At 37.7% G+C, this 17,260-nt stretch overlaps 1 protein-coding gene across 5 annotated transcripts in view; it reads right to left on the bottom strand.

Moving 5' to 3' along the window:
• Positions 1-17,260, bottom strand: part of Prkdc (protein kinase, DNA-activated, catalytic subunit) — a 164,080-nt gene that overhangs the window by 49,094 nt on the left and 97,726 nt on the right. For all 5 annotated transcript variants that reach the window (XM_040294077.2, XM_040294078.2, XM_040294074.2 and 2 more), the window contains 8 exons: positions 16,165-16,338; positions 15,540-15,638; positions 14,077-14,284; positions 12,777-12,966; positions 11,573-11,791; positions 7,728-7,840; positions 5,592-5,723; positions 3,363-3,542 (listed from right to left, as the gene is read on the bottom strand). In XM_040294077.2, coding sequence (XP_040150011.2) covers positions 3,363-3,542; positions 5,592-5,723; positions 7,728-7,840; positions 11,573-11,791; positions 12,777-12,966; positions 14,077-14,284; positions 15,540-15,638; positions 16,165-16,338 — 1,315 coding nt within the window. The remainder of the gene's footprint in view (positions 1-3,362; positions 3,543-5,591; positions 5,724-7,727; positions 7,841-11,572; positions 11,792-12,776; positions 12,967-14,076; positions 14,285-15,539; positions 15,639-16,164; positions 16,339-17,260) is intronic.

Genomic DNA, 17,260 nt, shown 5'->3' with positions numbered 1-17,260 from the left:
TCTTGGATAGGCAAAATTAATATTGTCAAAATGACCATACTACCAAAGGCATTATACAGATTTAATGCAATTCCGATCAAAATCCCAATGGCATTCCTCATAGAAATGAAAAAGCAATCATGAAATTCATCTGGAAAAATAAGAGACCCAGAATAGCTAAAACAATCCTTAGCAGGAAGAATGAAGCAGGTGGCATCACTATACCAGGCCTTAAACTACACTACAGAGCAGTATTAACAAAAACAGCATGGTATTGGCACCAAAATAGACTGGTAGACCAATGGTACAGAATAGAGAACACAGAGACTAACTCACATAATTACAGTTTTCTTATATTAGACAAAGGCACCAAAAACAAACATTTGAGAAATGACACCCTCTTCAACAAATGGTGCTGGGAAAACTGGAAATCCATATGCAGCAAAATGAAACTAAACACCTATCTCTCACCATGCACAAAACTCAACTCAAAGTGGGTCAAGGACCTAGGAACTAAACCAGAGACCTTGTGTCTAACTGAAGAAAAAGGAGGCCCAAATCTCCATCATATCAGATTAGGCCCCTACTTCTTTAATAAGACTCCTATAGCACAAGAATTAAAATCAAAAATTAATAAATGGAATGCATTCAACTTAAACTTGTTCTCAGCAAAAGAAATGATCAGTGAGGTGAATAGAGAGCCTACATCTTGGGAGCAAATTTTTACCACTTGCACATCGGATACAGCATTTATCTCTAGGTTATATAAAGAACTCAAATAATCCAATCAATGAATGGGCCAAGGAATTGAACAGACACTTCTCAGAAGGTGATATACAATCAATCAACAAATATATGCAAAAATGTTCAACATCTCCAGCAATTAGAGAAATACAAATCAAAACTACTCTAAGATTTCATCTCACTCCAGTCAAAATGGAGCTAGGAAGAACACAAACAAGGGCTGGGGTTGTGGCTCAGAGGTACAGTGCTCACCTAGCATGTGTGAGGCACTGGGTTCTATTCTCAGCACCACATAAAATAAAGACATTGTGTCCACCTAAAAGTAAAAAATAAATATTTTAAAAAAAAAAGAACACAAACAACAATAAGTGTTGGAGAGGATGTGGGGAAAAAGGCTCACTTATACATTGCTAGCTGGACTGCAAAACAGTCCAGCCAATATGGAAAGCAGTATGGAGATTCCTTGGAAATCTGGGAATGGAACCACCCTTAGACCCAGCTATCCCACTCCTCGGTCTATACCCAAAGGATTTAAAAACAGCTTACTGCAGGAACACAGCCACATCAGTGTTTATTGCAGCACAATTCACAATAGCTAAACTGTAGAACCAACCTAGATGCCCCTCAGCAAATGAATGGTTAAAGAAAATGTGGTATATATGTACAATGGAATATCACTCAGCAATAAAAGAGAATAAAATCATGGCATTTGCAGTTAAATGGATGGAGTTGGAGAAGATAATGCTAAGTGAAGTTAGCCAATCCCCAAAAAACAAATGTCGAATATTTTCTCTGATAACGAGACTGATTGATAGTGGGGTTGGAAAAGGGAGCATGGGAATATTAGACAAACTCTTGATAGGGCAAAGGAGAAGGAATGGAAAGAAGGAGGCAAGGAATGTAAAAAAGATAGTGGGATGAGATGGACATCATTACCCTAAGTTCCTATATGAAGAGATATGAATGGGGTGAATATATTTTGCATACAATCAGAGACATGAAAATTGTGCTCTATATGTGTAATATGATTGTAATGCATTCTGCTCTCATATATAACAAATAGAATAAAGAATTTAAAAGGGGGGGCTAGGGTGGTAGCTCAGTGGTAGAGCACTTGCCTCAAATGTGTGAGGCACTGGGTTCGATCCTCAGCACCATGTAAAAATAAATAGATATTGTGTCCATCTACAACTAAAAAAGTATTTTAAAAACATTTTTTTTAAAAAAGAATACAATGTAAAGAAAAACATTTTAAATACTGTCTAGGGCTGGGGTTGTAGCTCAGTGGTAGAGTGCTTGCCTTGCACGTGTAAGGCCCTGGGTTCGATCCCCAGCACCACATAAAAATAAACAAATAAAAATACAAGATATTGTGTCCATCTACAACTAAAAAATAAACAAATAAATAAATAAATAAAATACTGGCTAACTCCTTATGATTACTGAAACATTTTTATTATCTACAGTGTGGATAAGAGAAAAACAATGAAGGAACTCTATCTGTAAACTGTAAGCCAAGAGAAATAGAGCTAATTTTAAAAGGAAGCTATTTTATACTTTCATGCTATATCAAAAAAGAATAAAACAGAAAAATGAGTACTTCAATTCAGAGAATTATAACTCAGTTTATTTTATAAACTAATATTACTGATGAACAATATATTTTTTAAAAAATTTAATTATTTCAGGGAGATCATGAGATAAATAAATACTAAAATGAATCAGAAATTTTCTATAAGGGAAGATGTAATGATCCATGTTTGGTATGGCACACAAAATATTTACTATGTGAGAAGATAATCCCTTCTTTTGTTGTTTTTGTTTTGTTTTGGGATCAAATAATTTTATTGAGGGGGTTTGAGGTTAAGGAGTACTGAAGAGCTGAAATGAATAATTGGATCTGACATCCTCTGCAGGGCCAGACCTTGCTGCTGCCCAAAGAAAGAAGATAATCTTTTGCTAAGAATATTTAAGTAGAACTGAAAGCACACCTACGTTAAGTTCTCTGCCCAAACCAGTCACCTTAGAAAGCACTTCTCCAACCACTGCCTCCAGGTAAATATGGGCATATACACCTTCCCTAGTCAAGGAGCTATCTACACTTGGTTAGATATGCCACTTTAACACTTCTGTATGACTTAAGTGCTAGGATGCACTTTTACTTCTGCATTCCTTAAGTGCTACCTAACACTTCTGTTCTATATTATTCTGTAGACTGCCTGTTGGCAATCAAGAAAGCAGATTCTTGGAAGGCAGGAATTTTGCCTCTTCATTACCAGGCATGTGCTCAATCAATATCTCAAGTGACGGGAGAGAATTTGGTGAAATGCTACATAAAGAAAAAGAACTAAACAAAATGCAGGTTTAAAGGAATTGGCTGACTACAAAAAAAAAAACACTTTTATGTAAGTTTGATTTCAGATTATCCTGTCATATAAGATAGTGTTTTTTTTTTTTTTTTAATGGAGGGGAAAAAAGGCAATAGATTACATGTGACCAAATGAGACTTCTACTCTGTTAAATACCTTGTTTCTATCAAGAGTTTCACCTTGAGAAACAAAGTGATGATAACATTAGCCATACAATGAATGTCAAGGCAGACAATGTGTGTTTTATAAAGAACTTGTGCAGACACTTACCTGGATGCAAGAGACAAAAGGTGGAAAGGAAAAAAAAGTGGTATTAAGAAAACGGTTGAAGTCTTGAAGCAAGTTTTGAGTGATGTTGTTTTTTTCAGACATCATCTTAAATTTATCCATCTCTTTCAGAATCCCAGAAAACAAGCTACTAAAGAGCTGTTTTGCAATTATTGGGTCTCTCTAAAAAAAATTCAAATTTGAAGACAAATTAGGGTCTGAAGTATAAAAGCTATGATTCACCAGAGCTTTACATGAAAATTAAACTGCTGCGAACACATCCCCTTATATACCTAACTTCTTTGGAAAGTTTAAGCTGGTATCATATAAGGGAACGCTTTAATCAAATATATCTGATTATATATGCTATGAGCCCATGTACCTTTAACTTACAAAGATTAACTTTTTTTACTTTTATCTTAAAATATTTTTAGTTGTACAGGGACACAATATCTTATTTTGTTTATTCATTTATATGTGGTGCTGAGGATTGAACCCAGTGCCTCACATTTGTGAGGCAAGCACTCAGCCACTGAGCTACAATTCCAGCCCTAAAGAGATTAATTTAAAGGCCAACTTCATCAACATGTAATGACACAGGCATCTGAGTTGAGTCTGGAACCCCAATTACTCATCATTAAACTGGGGCTGATGAACAAGCCTCAAGGAGTTGAGGTGAAGACTCATCAAGACAACACATGTGGACCGGGCACATCAAAGAGCAGGTGTCAACCTCACTACAGAGGCAGTGCTATGAGACACCAGGGAACTAGGAACTGAGAAATAGTGGACCTTAGAAAAACAGGGGTCTCTCCCTTCCCCACATCCACAGAGATCAATGGCTTTATCACACTATTCTATCTTCACTAACTTATCTACATCTGTATATCACAATGTCGTAAGATTATTGGGAGAATTTAACGTGAGGCTGAAGGCACTTTTTGATAACAAAGGGCTGCACTATAGTGAGTGATGTGAATCTGTACACAGGATGAAACACACACCTGTAAAAGTGAAAGTGCAGGGGAAATGACATGAACAAGGCCTATAGTCTGTTAACACTGCTGTATCAGTATCAATACCTAAGTACTAATATTATAGTACAATCACATAAGATGTTTCCACTAGGGGAAGGTGTGGGAAAGGTACGTGAATGATACACCATTTTTACAAATTCCTGCCAATCCATAATTATTTAGATGAAATAAAAAGCTCATAGGCTAAACACATGTAATCTATGATTATAATCAATATTAGAAGTGGAAAATTTAAGTACAATAAAAAATAAGACATTAGGGCTGGAATTGTGGCTTAGTGGCAAAGCATTTGCCTCACACGTATGAGTCACTGGATTCAGTGGTCAGCACTACACAAAAAATAAATAGATAAATAAATAGAATAAAGGTATTATGTCCATGTACAACCAAAATAATATTTTTTAAAAAGTAATGCATTATATTTAGGTGCGCAGCATAATGTTTTTACACACACACACACACACACACAACAAATAAACCCAACAAAACAAAACACTCTTTGATTTTTAAAATTATTATTTCAGTAAAAGTCAAGGAAATCATGCCTTTGGGGGATAAGAATTCAGTTAGGAAGTATCATCCCCTCACAAAGCTTTACTTTGTATCTTAATAACTTAGAAAATGATTTACAGTTCTGTTATTAATTTATCAGAGAAAACCAATCCCACTGATAAACTTACTTCCCTAGTCCCCCTAAAAATGCATTTGGGATAAGCAATGATTTAACTGGCTTAGCATTTTAAAGATTACAATGATCATTTCATTCTACAATTATTGGATAAGAAAAGCATCTTTTTCTCCCTTTTCTTGTTAAAAAAAAAACAAGAATCAAACTTAGGGCCTCAGGTGTGCTAGGCCACCACTGAGTCACATCTCTAACCCATAAAAACAGATTTTATGCTGAATTTACAGATGGAGATCCTGTTGCTCAGAGCATTAACTGACCTGAACGGGCATGCATGTTCAGTTTAGAGCCCCATTCTTGATAACTCTAAGTCAGAGTCTTCTCATGGGAAAAGAAGTCTTAAAACTAGGAAATGGCAGAGATGGGACTTGGAACAGTTTTTAAACCAAGTACACCATTAAGGACAATCAACAATTCACTTATGACATTGTTGCCTGAACACACATACAGCACACTACTGGACCCACAGCTTTTAACTTATCAACAGAAAACACTGTGATCAAGGCAGACCTGGGCCACAGCCTGCAATGGGGTGATCAGGCTGCTGTGCTGAATCTGGATGTCAGGAAGGTCTCCATGGCGGTAACTTCTGTACAGAACAACCCTGGCATCCTGCTTCATTTTTAACTCACTCTTGATGTCCTATAATCACCAGAAACAAAGAAGGAACATTAGAGTTCTACTTAAGAAAATCAAATGAAATTGCCAGGATCCATCCATCTTTAACATAAAGATAAAAGGACAACCATTTTTATTCACACTGGTTTAGTCATTATACCTTACCAGTTTATAATAAGTGATAAATCCACAATAAAATTACTATGGCAGATAAGCAGTGAAAAGGTTATTTAAATATTCATTATGAAGTAATCTGAATATTAATAAATCAGATTTGATTTCAAACTTTTAAGAAATATAACTGTGGTTCCTTTTAATTCCTCTAAGAGTAAGCCTTGGCTCCAAGGCCCTGAGTGATGTGATGCCTCCACCCTGCTTAGAATACATCTTCAGCTTTTCCTTCAACATTGGAGAACCATCTTATTAGTATTATCTCTCCAGAGAGGCATTCTACCACCTCTTAACCCAGGACTTTCCCAGATGTGCTCATTACTTGGTTTATTTCTGACATTACACATTATAATTTCAACTTATTTTTCTGTCTGTTGTGCACTGGACTGACTCCACAAGGGCTTATATTCTGCTCACTTCTACAACACAGTGCCTGGTACTGAATAAAATGCTCCAGGCTTATTTGTTCGATGAATACATGACCACAAATGCCCAGCCTTCAGATGTCGAATTATTTCAATGCCACCCAATTACTGGGCAAAATAGCTTCACACTTGAATGTCCATGTCAGAAGAAATGCATGACCACACACAGTAAGTAACTACACTGATCAATTATTACAAACTCTTCTTTGTATTAGGCCAAAATGTTACATGCAACATCTACCCAATAATACTGGTTTCTCTTCCTTCTACTGGCCACACATTACTATTTCCTTCAGGCAGGCCTTGTTAGGTTTCAAGTTTAATCAGGAGCCCCGATTTCTCTAGGAAGTAACGGAGCAAGAGAGGGTCCTAAGTACACTCTGAATTTAGACCCTACTCCTCAAAAGAATGGTTGTAACTAGAGTCAAGAAGATGAAAAGTACATTTTCTCCTCACAAAAGAGTCAAAGGAACCATTCAACTGCTTCATACATTTAGAAATAGTTGAAGGTTTACAATGAATTGGAATAATGAAAGGGATTTTAATTCACTATCTACACTTTCTTGGAAATTTTGTCGTATTTACTGATTTAAGCAAAATTAAAGCTATAGTTAAACAAATTCTTTTCATTATTTATTTTCTTTTGTGGTTCTAGAGATTTAACCAGGGATGTTAAACCCTCAATTTTCATGTTTATTTTGACAGTCTCTCACTTAGTTCCTTAAGCTAGTCTCCAACTTGTGATTTTCTTGCTTAGCCTCCCAAATAACTTGGGATTGATTACAGGCATATGCCACTGCACTCTGCCATTATTTACACATTTTGAGAAGCCTGTAAAATTAATTCATGCCATACCTGTGTCTCTAATCACACCTTCATCAGAGGTGTCTGGATGTTCTGGTAACCCAGCTTACTTGGTCCTTAGGGCTGCCATCCCCTCCCTGTCCCATGGCCTCAGTCTAACCCCAGTTGTGGGTCTCAACCCAAGATGGGCCCTCCGGCCTTGTGGCGGACAGCTGGGTTAATCCCTTCCCAGAGCAGCTGATGCTGTAGGATATAAAACCAAGGAATAAACGGTGGTCATGTTTCCACCTGTGGGAAAAACTGAACTATAGAGAGGCAAGTGTGAAGCTAAGCTGAAAGAGGAATAAGCAGAAAGAGGAAAAGCCAGATCCTAGCAGTATGTGAACCAAGCAGAGCACAGATTCAGGAGAATGAAGATTCTCATCAGACATCATGAGCACCCTTCACAACTGAGATACCAGAGGAGCTTTGGTTCACATGTAACCTTAACACACACAGCGCTGTTTATGCAATTTTGGTTTGCAAATAAACACTGGAACCAATATCTGACAGAGCATTATTTCCTTGTATACATTCTTTGACAGAAAACAGGCATTTCTGAGCAATCATTTGTGAAAAAGATACAAACCTTCTCTCGTTTTTGTTCATCAAGGCCTTTTTTGGCATACATCAAACTGAGTTTTTCTTGGTCCTTTAAAAATCGTCTGCGTAATCTTAGTATTTCTGCTCGGCTATCTGTGCCTGAAGGACAGAGTGGGGTTGGTTACTGACAGTCAATTCAATATGTGCAACTCCTTCCCAACGGCCTCAACTCCTTCCCAAGAGCTCCTAAAGTAAAAGTGTGTGCTTTTCCACTTTAATATTTTTACTTGGTATTTTCTTAAAGATATAAACTTAGAATAGCAAGAGGAGACACAAGATTATTGTGTCTCAGCAATTCTGGAAGCTAAAGAACAAGAAAGTGAATCTGTGATAGTAGAAGCAAATGTGATTCCATTTGTTTTATGACTTCATCCTGTAAAACAACCATGCCAAGTAGAAGGGTCATGACTGAGGCAAGATGTTCTTTTCCTTTTTACTATAGAAACCTTTAAGAACACAGAACTACCTAATGGGGCATTGTTTCTGTAACTAGGGTAAGGGGGCTCTGTTTCTGTAACTGGGGTGACTGGGCTAACTGTGATTGGTTAGGCTTCCCTCCGCTTGACTGCAATCTCCTACTTCTGTAACCTGGCTGGCTTGAATTGGCTAAGCCCCGGAGTATCCCTTTTGCGGTTTTCAGGCTCATAAGAGTGCCCTTGCAATTGTTTGTGGCTGATCAGCGTAACAGCTTTATGTTCTGGTCAGCCGCCACCGGTGTGCTTCAATAAAGGCTTGATTCGATTACATGTGAGTGGTCTGGAAGTCAGTTTATGAAACCCCAGGGCGAAGCTTTAACTATAACAGATCCTGGAGAGAATCTCAAAGGCTCAGGATATGGTTGGACTGGAGAAGGGGCAAAAGTGAAGCTGCAATAGGAGGTATGAAATGACAGCAGAGTCCCCACATGCATGGCTACAAGGTGGGAAAGGCCAGCCCAGCATCTGCGGTGTCCAGGAGGACTTCTGAAACCGGTAGTGGCCCTGACATGCTAACAGGAGGCCTTTAGCTTACAGGCAGCAAAGTGGGAAGTTTGCCTCTGCGGACATCAACCAGGACAGAAGAGCTGATGCATCAGGGGTCTGTGTCATGGTCCACTTCTACCCCCTCTTGCACCCACTCAGTCCCAATATGCATTATTCCAAACACCTTTTAAGTGCCCCACCTGGAAACACAAGCCAAAAATAAAAAATCATCAGACATTTGAGGAAGGCTTCAAATATGAAAGACAGAAACCCAAATAAATGATAGTGAAAGAACAACTGTTAAAGTAGACCATGCAGGGAAAAAAAAATTCAAACAGTTCCCATTTATCAAAAAGATAAAAGTAGGTGCTACAGTTTTGAATCAAGGACTAAAGAAATATTCAGAGATCAAAAAGAGCTCATGGAAATTAAAAATATGATAGCTCAAAAGGAAGGGTTAGAAGATGAGGTTGAAGATATTTTCTATAAAAAAGACAACAGGAAAAAAAAAAAAGTAGGAAGATTTAGAAGGATAATCCAGAGGTCTGATATCTGATCAGTAGGACTCCAAAGAGAAAACAGAAACAAACTGAGGTGAAGAAGTCATCAACAAAAATCAAGATATTATTCTTGAACTAGAAATAGAAGTTTATGGTCCAAAAGGACCCACTTTATGGCCAGAGGAATAGATTAAAGCAGACTTGCATCAAAAGACACTTTTTTGAATTTTCAGAAAACTGTTTGAAAAGAGATCTGAGGATCTGAGATCCACTGAGAAAAGACACAAGTTCTTACAAAAGATCAATAAGGAGAATGCCATGTCTCTGCTAGTACCTGATAGTTCCCTACCAGGACGTCTACAACTCAACAAGACCCCAGGTGTGCATGCTCTGGAAGACAATATGGTGGCAACAAGATCTTAAAAAGAACTTCTAGCTTAGGACCCTTTTCTCAGAACACTACTGAGGAACTACTCCACCAAAAAGAAGGAATAACCAACGAAGTTGAAAAACTCAGGTCCAGGGAAGTGAAGGAATCTTCAGGATGAGGAGGGGTCTTTAGATGATGGTTGAGCAGAGGCCCTGGGGCACGCAGGCAGGTAGGGGGAGCCCAAGGATCCAGGAGAGTTTCTTTAAGAAGATGGCTAACTAAGCCTGGCATGGTGGCACATGTCATCTGTCATTCCAAAGACTTGGGAAATAGACGCAGGAGGATTGTGAGTTTGAGGCCAGCCTCAACAACTCAGAGAGACCCTGCCTCAAAATAAAAAATAAAAAGAGCTGGGGAAGTAGCTCAGTGGTAAAGCCCCCCTGGGTCCAGTCTTCAGTACCACTTACACAGATACATGCACACAAAAATTTAAAAAAATGGGATCTCTACCTGTTGAGACACAGTAAAAGACAACTAAAGAACTCAGGAAAATCTGGTGATAAATATGTAGAAAACTAAACACATAAACCAAAATAATTACTACTTAGAAAAAAATATACAAGAAAGAAAAAATCATAGTGTTACTTGTGGCCCAATCACAAATAATACCACATAGTCAAAATAAGGGGAAAACACTAAATACTGATGAAATGAGGACTAGGTGACACAACTGAGCAGGAGGATAGAACATTGGTGGACATGACTGAGTCTTTGTGATAAGCAGGGTGAGGGAGAAGGGCCAATCCTCAAATGGTTATCATATAAAACCAGATGAGAATAACTAATACTGAAACAAAAAGCTTGAAGATACGGAAGAACAAAACTCAGGTAAGTGGGTTATAAATGGCTGCCTCTGACAAGACAATATGCAGAGTTGCTGTTTCTTCTAACAAGCTTTTGAGAAGTGTCTGACTCTTCAAATGATATGCACATATAACTCTGATACAAATAAATAAAGGAATTTACTCATGCTCCTAATCTTCTATAAATCTAAATGTATATATTGCATAACCCCTGAGTTTTGTCTTGGGATCTTTTTGCTGCACATTTTCTCCCTCTGGACTTCCACTCTGCAGGAGAGCTGCAAGTTTCATAAAGAGCTAAACTCCCCTCTGCCCCACCCTCTTGGCCTTGGTTCTACAAGCCTGCCCAACTTTCCACTGTCCGCCTCAGCATTCCACTGTGCTATTGGGGGCCACCCCACCCACCTTTAAGCCAAGACCCTGGATCATGATACCCCTGCCTTGCCTCTTGGTTCTCCTCATTCCACTTGCTGTCCCCAAAAATCTCTCTCAGAAAGGGTCAGAATTTTCTTGCTGCCTCTGCTTAATTCATCTTGTGGCTACTTCCCAAAGTTCACTCCATCTCCCATAAGCCTGTCTCCTTCTTCGCCTCCTTCACCAAGACTCAGGTCCTAGAGCACCCATTTCCTGAACTAGGGAGGGCCCTGGTGTCCTTGGCATGGAGTCCGCTCTCTGTAAACATTCACTCAACTGCTCTAATTCCCTCCCTCCTGCCAAACACACTGCATGCTTCTCCATCTTTCTCCTTTTCATCTTCTGCCTTCCTGCATCCCAGGCTCTCAGGCTCCTCCTTCACCCAGTATTTCTGAACATTCCCTACCTGGATTTAAATTCTTTCACTTTTGAGATGTGGATTATTAATTCTACCTCATTTGATGATCACCAATGTATTGTTGAACCCATCCTAATGTTCTAGAAAGTCACTAAATGAAAGGATGTTATTCCCAATTTTAAAGAGTTTTTCTGGAACATCTAAAAAACAATGTTTTTAACATGGTAAGTGCCCAGACAACATTTACTGAATTGAATTTTAATGTGCTTAACTACAGACTACAAGGAAATGGGGATACACTCAGAAATTCTGCAGTAATTTACAAGGTAAACTATTTTAAACATGCTTCAGCAAGCTTACTTACCATCTTTCACTTTGTTATCCATCTCATCCCCAGGAAGGCTCAGCCTTTTTCCCCCAAAATCAGGTCCCACTGACTTCCAGGGAGCTCTCTGTGACTTTTCCTTCCTCTTGTTGGCAAACAACAAGGAAGAAGACAATGAATCAGATGAAGAGGAGATCGTATAATCTGCCATTGGGTCAATACTGCTCCCAGTCAGCCAATTAAACGAGCTTCTTCCGTCTGCAAATACATATGATCAGAGCATTGAGGACTCTTGGCACCACAGCTTAGCCTGTACAGGGCAGCAAACCTGCTGGGGCACACCCAGCAGCATTCAGGCTTCTGTAGCCACCTGAGACATTGGACAGAGGCTCGGCCAGCTCCCCAATGTGCAACCCAGGGTAGTTCAGATACTTGAGTCTCAGTGTCTACGCTTGTAAAATAATGTACTCCTTTGTCCACTGTGATCATGATACTTTGTATCTCCTATAAGGTGCTAGAAGTCCACTGTTCCTAAAATTGGTGTTGCAGAATTTTCATTGTGATTATTCAAATTCATCCTATTTCCAGATATAATAGAATGTGAAAACACAATTGTATAGAAGGAAAAATGCTCGAGTGTTTATATAAAGTTAAGATTTTTACTCTATAATTTATATTTTGTTTATCAAAAGAAGCAATTAAGCCATTTGAGAAAGAACAAGTTTAATACATTATTAACACAGTAAATAAATTAGTTTAGCTCTACTTTGCTTGTAAGATAAGATGTTTTAAATTCAATACACAAATAGTTTTCTGGAGAAAACCAAACCAAAACAAACATTTAGTGAAACTATCCCTTTAGTCAGAAATAATCCTATTCTCCTTTCTAAAAACATTGTGGTAAAACATACATAATGTTTACCATTTGAGCCATTTTTTAAGTGTACAGTTCAAGGCACTAAGCCCATTCACATCATTACATCCATCTCTAGACCATTTTCCTCTTAAAAACTGACACTATACCCACTATAGTGCCTCATCTCCCTCTTCCTCAGCCTCCAGCAACTACCCCTCTACTTTCTATCTCTGAGAAGCTCTTCTGGGACTTCCATTCTTTTCTCCTTTGACTAATACATCTGTCTTGTGGTTTTTATGACATTTTGCTATTCTCATTTCTCTCATAAAAGGTCAGTGTTCTTGCAACAGAAGCTTCCACAAGTCATAGCACTGGGCGACTGGTTACCTGAAGTTTGTGTAGGGGTGAAATCATACTGCTGTTGGGTAGCCCGTACTTGCCCAGCCTTGGGCCACTGAGCTGGAAGGAAGCCTTCCTGGGTTCGGGTCTGCAGAGTGCTTGGGGAGGCCTGGGTCTCAATAAACATTGGAGTGAGAACAGTACTTCGGAAACGCCAATCAGGATCAATGGTATACTCCTGCAAGTAAGAAAGTTTCAAAGGAAATAATGATTCTTCTGTAGCAACTCTGAATTATTTCTATTTAAAATCCAATGGTAGCATCAGCAGATATGTACTGTCATTTCATATTTCTTTGTGAAAAGCAAGTGAAGAAGAACCTTTTCTTACTTAAAAGTCTCAAAAACAATCATTTGCCAAGTACAAAAATGAATCACTACTGGGGGAGAAAATCCTCCTCCTCCCATTAACATTATCCATTAGGAAGCTGATGCCATACTCAGTAATGGCCATGTCACCATAACCTGACCTCTACAAGTCTAATGACTCAATTCTCCTAAGTACCCAAAAGTGCTAACAGCACGGTGACAGGTTACATCTGTAATTGGAAAATCCAAAATGCTACAAAATCTAAAACTTCATGAGCAACAGATAACAAGGTGCTACAAGTGAAAAATTCCACACCTGACTTTCTGTGACAGGTCATGGCCAAAATGCAGGCCTGTTAAAAAAACTATAACTATTTATAAAGATAAATTTATCTTCAGGCTGTGTATAAGGGGAGTATGAAACATAAATTAATTTTGTATCCCTCCCCCAACCAAAGATATCTCATAATATAGCTCCCCCAAGAATTTTTTTATACTTTATTCATTTATTTTTATGTGGTGCTGAGGATCGAACCCAGGGCCTTGCACATGCTAGGCAAGCACTCTACCACTAAGCCCCAACTCCAGCCCCTCCCCCTAGACTTTTGAAATCCAAACCAATTCTGATCCCAAGCATTTTAGATAAGGGATCCTCAATCTGAACTAGGTTACAATTCAGACGCCCCACTACAGTAATGTCCTTGTCTATATGTACCACATGGTGATTGTTACAGCTGCTTTGAGAAACCACGAACTTGGCACCCACTGGGTAGGCAGGAGTACTACTAGGAAGGGGGGAAAGAAATCCAATTGCAGTGTGAGGCTGACAATTATGAGCTTCCAAGAAGCAGGGCAGCACATGTAAGTATCTCATAAAGTATGCACATATTCCAAGAAAATTAAGTTTTCTAATTAAGCCATTAGGTGTTTCCTAGCCAAACAACAGGAAAAGAAAATATGAATACAGAGGTAAGTACTTCACCTGAAATGTGCATTCTGACAGAGGATGTTCAAACATGGGGTTTGGATAATCTGGGCTCATGCTGGTCATTTCAAGAAGAAAATTTGTTGCTAAGCTTAAAAAGTGCACTTCTATCTTAGGTGAATATAAGGAATTTAGTGCTAATAATCGGTCCAAGGTATTTGAAGGTAGCCTAGTTTCATGACTCCAGAAATTCCGAATAATTAATCTGAAAATCAGAGAGGAAGAAAGCACATTCTTATACACTGGCAAATGAAAAAAGGTGCTGCACATGGTGTCATGTGGGGTAGGCACAGAAAGCTTTACAGCGAAAGAAACCACATATATAAAGAGTATAATCTGAGTTATAAAAAATAACATGGGTTGAAGGAGAAACACATATCCCCAAAATGTATCACATTTAACTGGTACTTTTCTTCTCCTATTCTCTGGGAAGTTCTTTTTTTTTTGTGGTGATAGGGATTGAACCCAGGGCCTTAAGCATGGAAGGTAGGTGCCCTACCAACAATTCACTCCAAAAATTACTACCAAAATTTTTTTACAACATTAGCAAAAAATCAGTTCAGGTATTATAATTTATGAATGTTTATGAAATTCAAATGTAATTTTTAAAAAATATTTATTTTTTAGTTTTTTAGGTGGACACAATATCTTTATTTTATTTTATGTGGTGTTGAGGATCAAATCCAGTGCCTCGCGCATACCAGGAGGGAACGCTACCACCTGAGCCATATTCCCAGCCCTTTTTTTTTTTTTTTTTTTTTTTTTTTGATACCAGGGATTGAACTCAGGGGCACTCGTTCATTGAGCCTCATCCCCAGACCTATTTTGTATTTTATTTAGAGACAGGGTCTCACTGAGTTGCTTAGCACCTTGCTTTTGCTGAGGCTGGCTTTGAACTTGCGATTCTTCTGTCTCAGCCTCCTGAGGCGCTAGGATTACAGGTGTGCACCACTGTGAACCCAAATATAATTTTTAAAAACTCAATGAGTTTAAAATTGTAGAATAGAAAAAAAATCAGTGATAAATCACATTAAAAAGTTGATGTCTCTTAGATGTTTTGGTACTTGGTAAGATATTCATAGACTTTCTCTTCATTTTGAAACACTGTAACTCACTGAGTACAGAGTGCTCTGTCCTAACCAGTTTTATTTTAATGTAATTTGTCAGGATTTAAAAAATATTTTTTTTTAGTTGTAGTTGGACACAATACCTTTATTTTATTTATTTATTTTTATGTGGTGCTGAGGGTCAGACTCAGTGTCTCACACGATAGGCAAACACTCTTCATAATGTGATTTTAAATACATTTTTACTAGACATTAAGAAATGCAAGATGTAGAGTAAATGCTGAAACTACAAATACATTTCTAAAACTACTGAGATATATTCAAATCTAGTCTAGAAAGCAATACTCCTAAAATTTAATTGTTTTGGCCCTATTATTCCAAAGGAACACTTACTGAAGCCCAAGGTTCTCATCAATCAATCCTTGAATCAGCACATCTTTTGCCAACTTAAATAATTCCTGGGAGTCATCATCTGTTTGACTTTCTGGATCTCTGAGAAAGCAAAAAAAAAAAGAAAAAAGAAAAACATTAATACTCCATTCTAGTTCTTTTGTTCAATCTAATCACTGTCTTAGAATTGAATTAAGAAGGCTGACTTGTCATGGGACTGTCCCTCCCATTGGCACAGTGGGCACCTTACTCTGGGGGTGTAGGCCAGACCTGCCCTGTTCTCTCGTGACTCTTACTCCCGTCACTGCTGTCAGAAGGGGAAGGGAAAGGGGCAGGAAAGGTGAGGGTCTCCCAGGGATGTGGGGTCCTGGCAGAGGCATCTCCTCAATTTTGTCAGATTTTAAAAGGATAACTACAAAAATAAGTTTTATGAGGACACTCGGGTACTTTTAACTCAACCAATAATTTCACTCTCCGAATATTTCCTACTCATACATAAAATAAGTTAAAATAAGAAAACAATATGCTAAATTATATGACTAAAAAATGTTTTATTATGTTCCAGATTGCTAAATATACCCAAAAGATCCCTCAAAAAAGAAATATAAAATGTCAATGTATGGTTTACCTATAATTGTCATGAATCCACATGAGAATATTATACATTTGTTCCCTACAAATTGGAGAAGGATGGGAAACAAATTCCACAACAGGATTCAGAAGTTCTCGGAGTTCTACTGGTTTCAATTTTGCCAACATCTTATGAATTATGTCCAAACATACTTTTTGTCTTTCATCGTCTCTATAATAAAAATTTAAAATGCACCGATTTAACATTATAATCCTTTCGAAGCATGACAAACAATGTTTTCTTTTTTCTGGTGTTCTACAGTTTCAAAATTTGTTATGATATTGCCATCACCATAAAAAAAGGGGAAAAAACTGTTATAATACTACACCTACAAGACAACAATTAAATATGCTAAAATGGTTTGGACCCTGAAATAGAAAAAAAGACATGAGGAAAATGCAAATAGGTTTCATTTATTTATCAGTAGTGTGCTAATGTTACTTTCTTTGTTTTGACAACTACACCATTATTAAAAATGGGGACACTGGGTGAAAGATGTGGGAATTCTGTAGACTATCTTTTAACTATTCTGAAGAAATAAAATTACTTCCAAGTAAAAAGTTTATTTTAAAAAAGAATACCTGATGGTGGCAAACAAAATAAGATACAAGTAAAGAGAAATCATAAAATCCAAAATTCAAGTCCTACTTGGTGCGAACTGAAGTATATAGTCTGAGTCCTAAATGAAGCAAACACCTATTTTTATGTTTTACTCCTTAAAGTATTCAGCTTAATGCCTTATACACAGTACACAGTAAATATTTACTGAAGGATATCAGAAGAGAATGATTTATATTCCTTATTACTGGCACATTATACAAATGTCAGGAATTTATCACTGTGTAAAATACATAGATGAAGACTGGAAAAAGACTATAGAGAAGAAAATAATTTAAGTGATGCACAGCTTTCTCTTTTTATTTTTGTTTGTTCTAATTAGTCATACATGATAGTAGAATGCATTTTGACACAAACGAAGCTCAACTTCTTATTCCTCTGGCTGTATCTGGTGCAGAGTCACTTCCGTAGTGTAATCATACATGTACATAGGATAACAGTGGCAACTTTCTCTTTTAAGTTTACTTTTATGTTA

This window comes from Ictidomys tridecemlineatus, chromosome 7 (assembly GCF_052094955.1).
Source record: "Ictidomys tridecemlineatus isolate mIctTri1 chromosome 7, mIctTri1.hap1, whole genome shotgun sequence".
In the NCBI taxonomy this organism is placed as follows: Eukaryota; Metazoa; Chordata; class Mammalia; order Rodentia; family Sciuridae; genus Ictidomys; species Ictidomys tridecemlineatus.
This window is presented reverse-complemented; position numbering and strand designations above follow the sequence as displayed.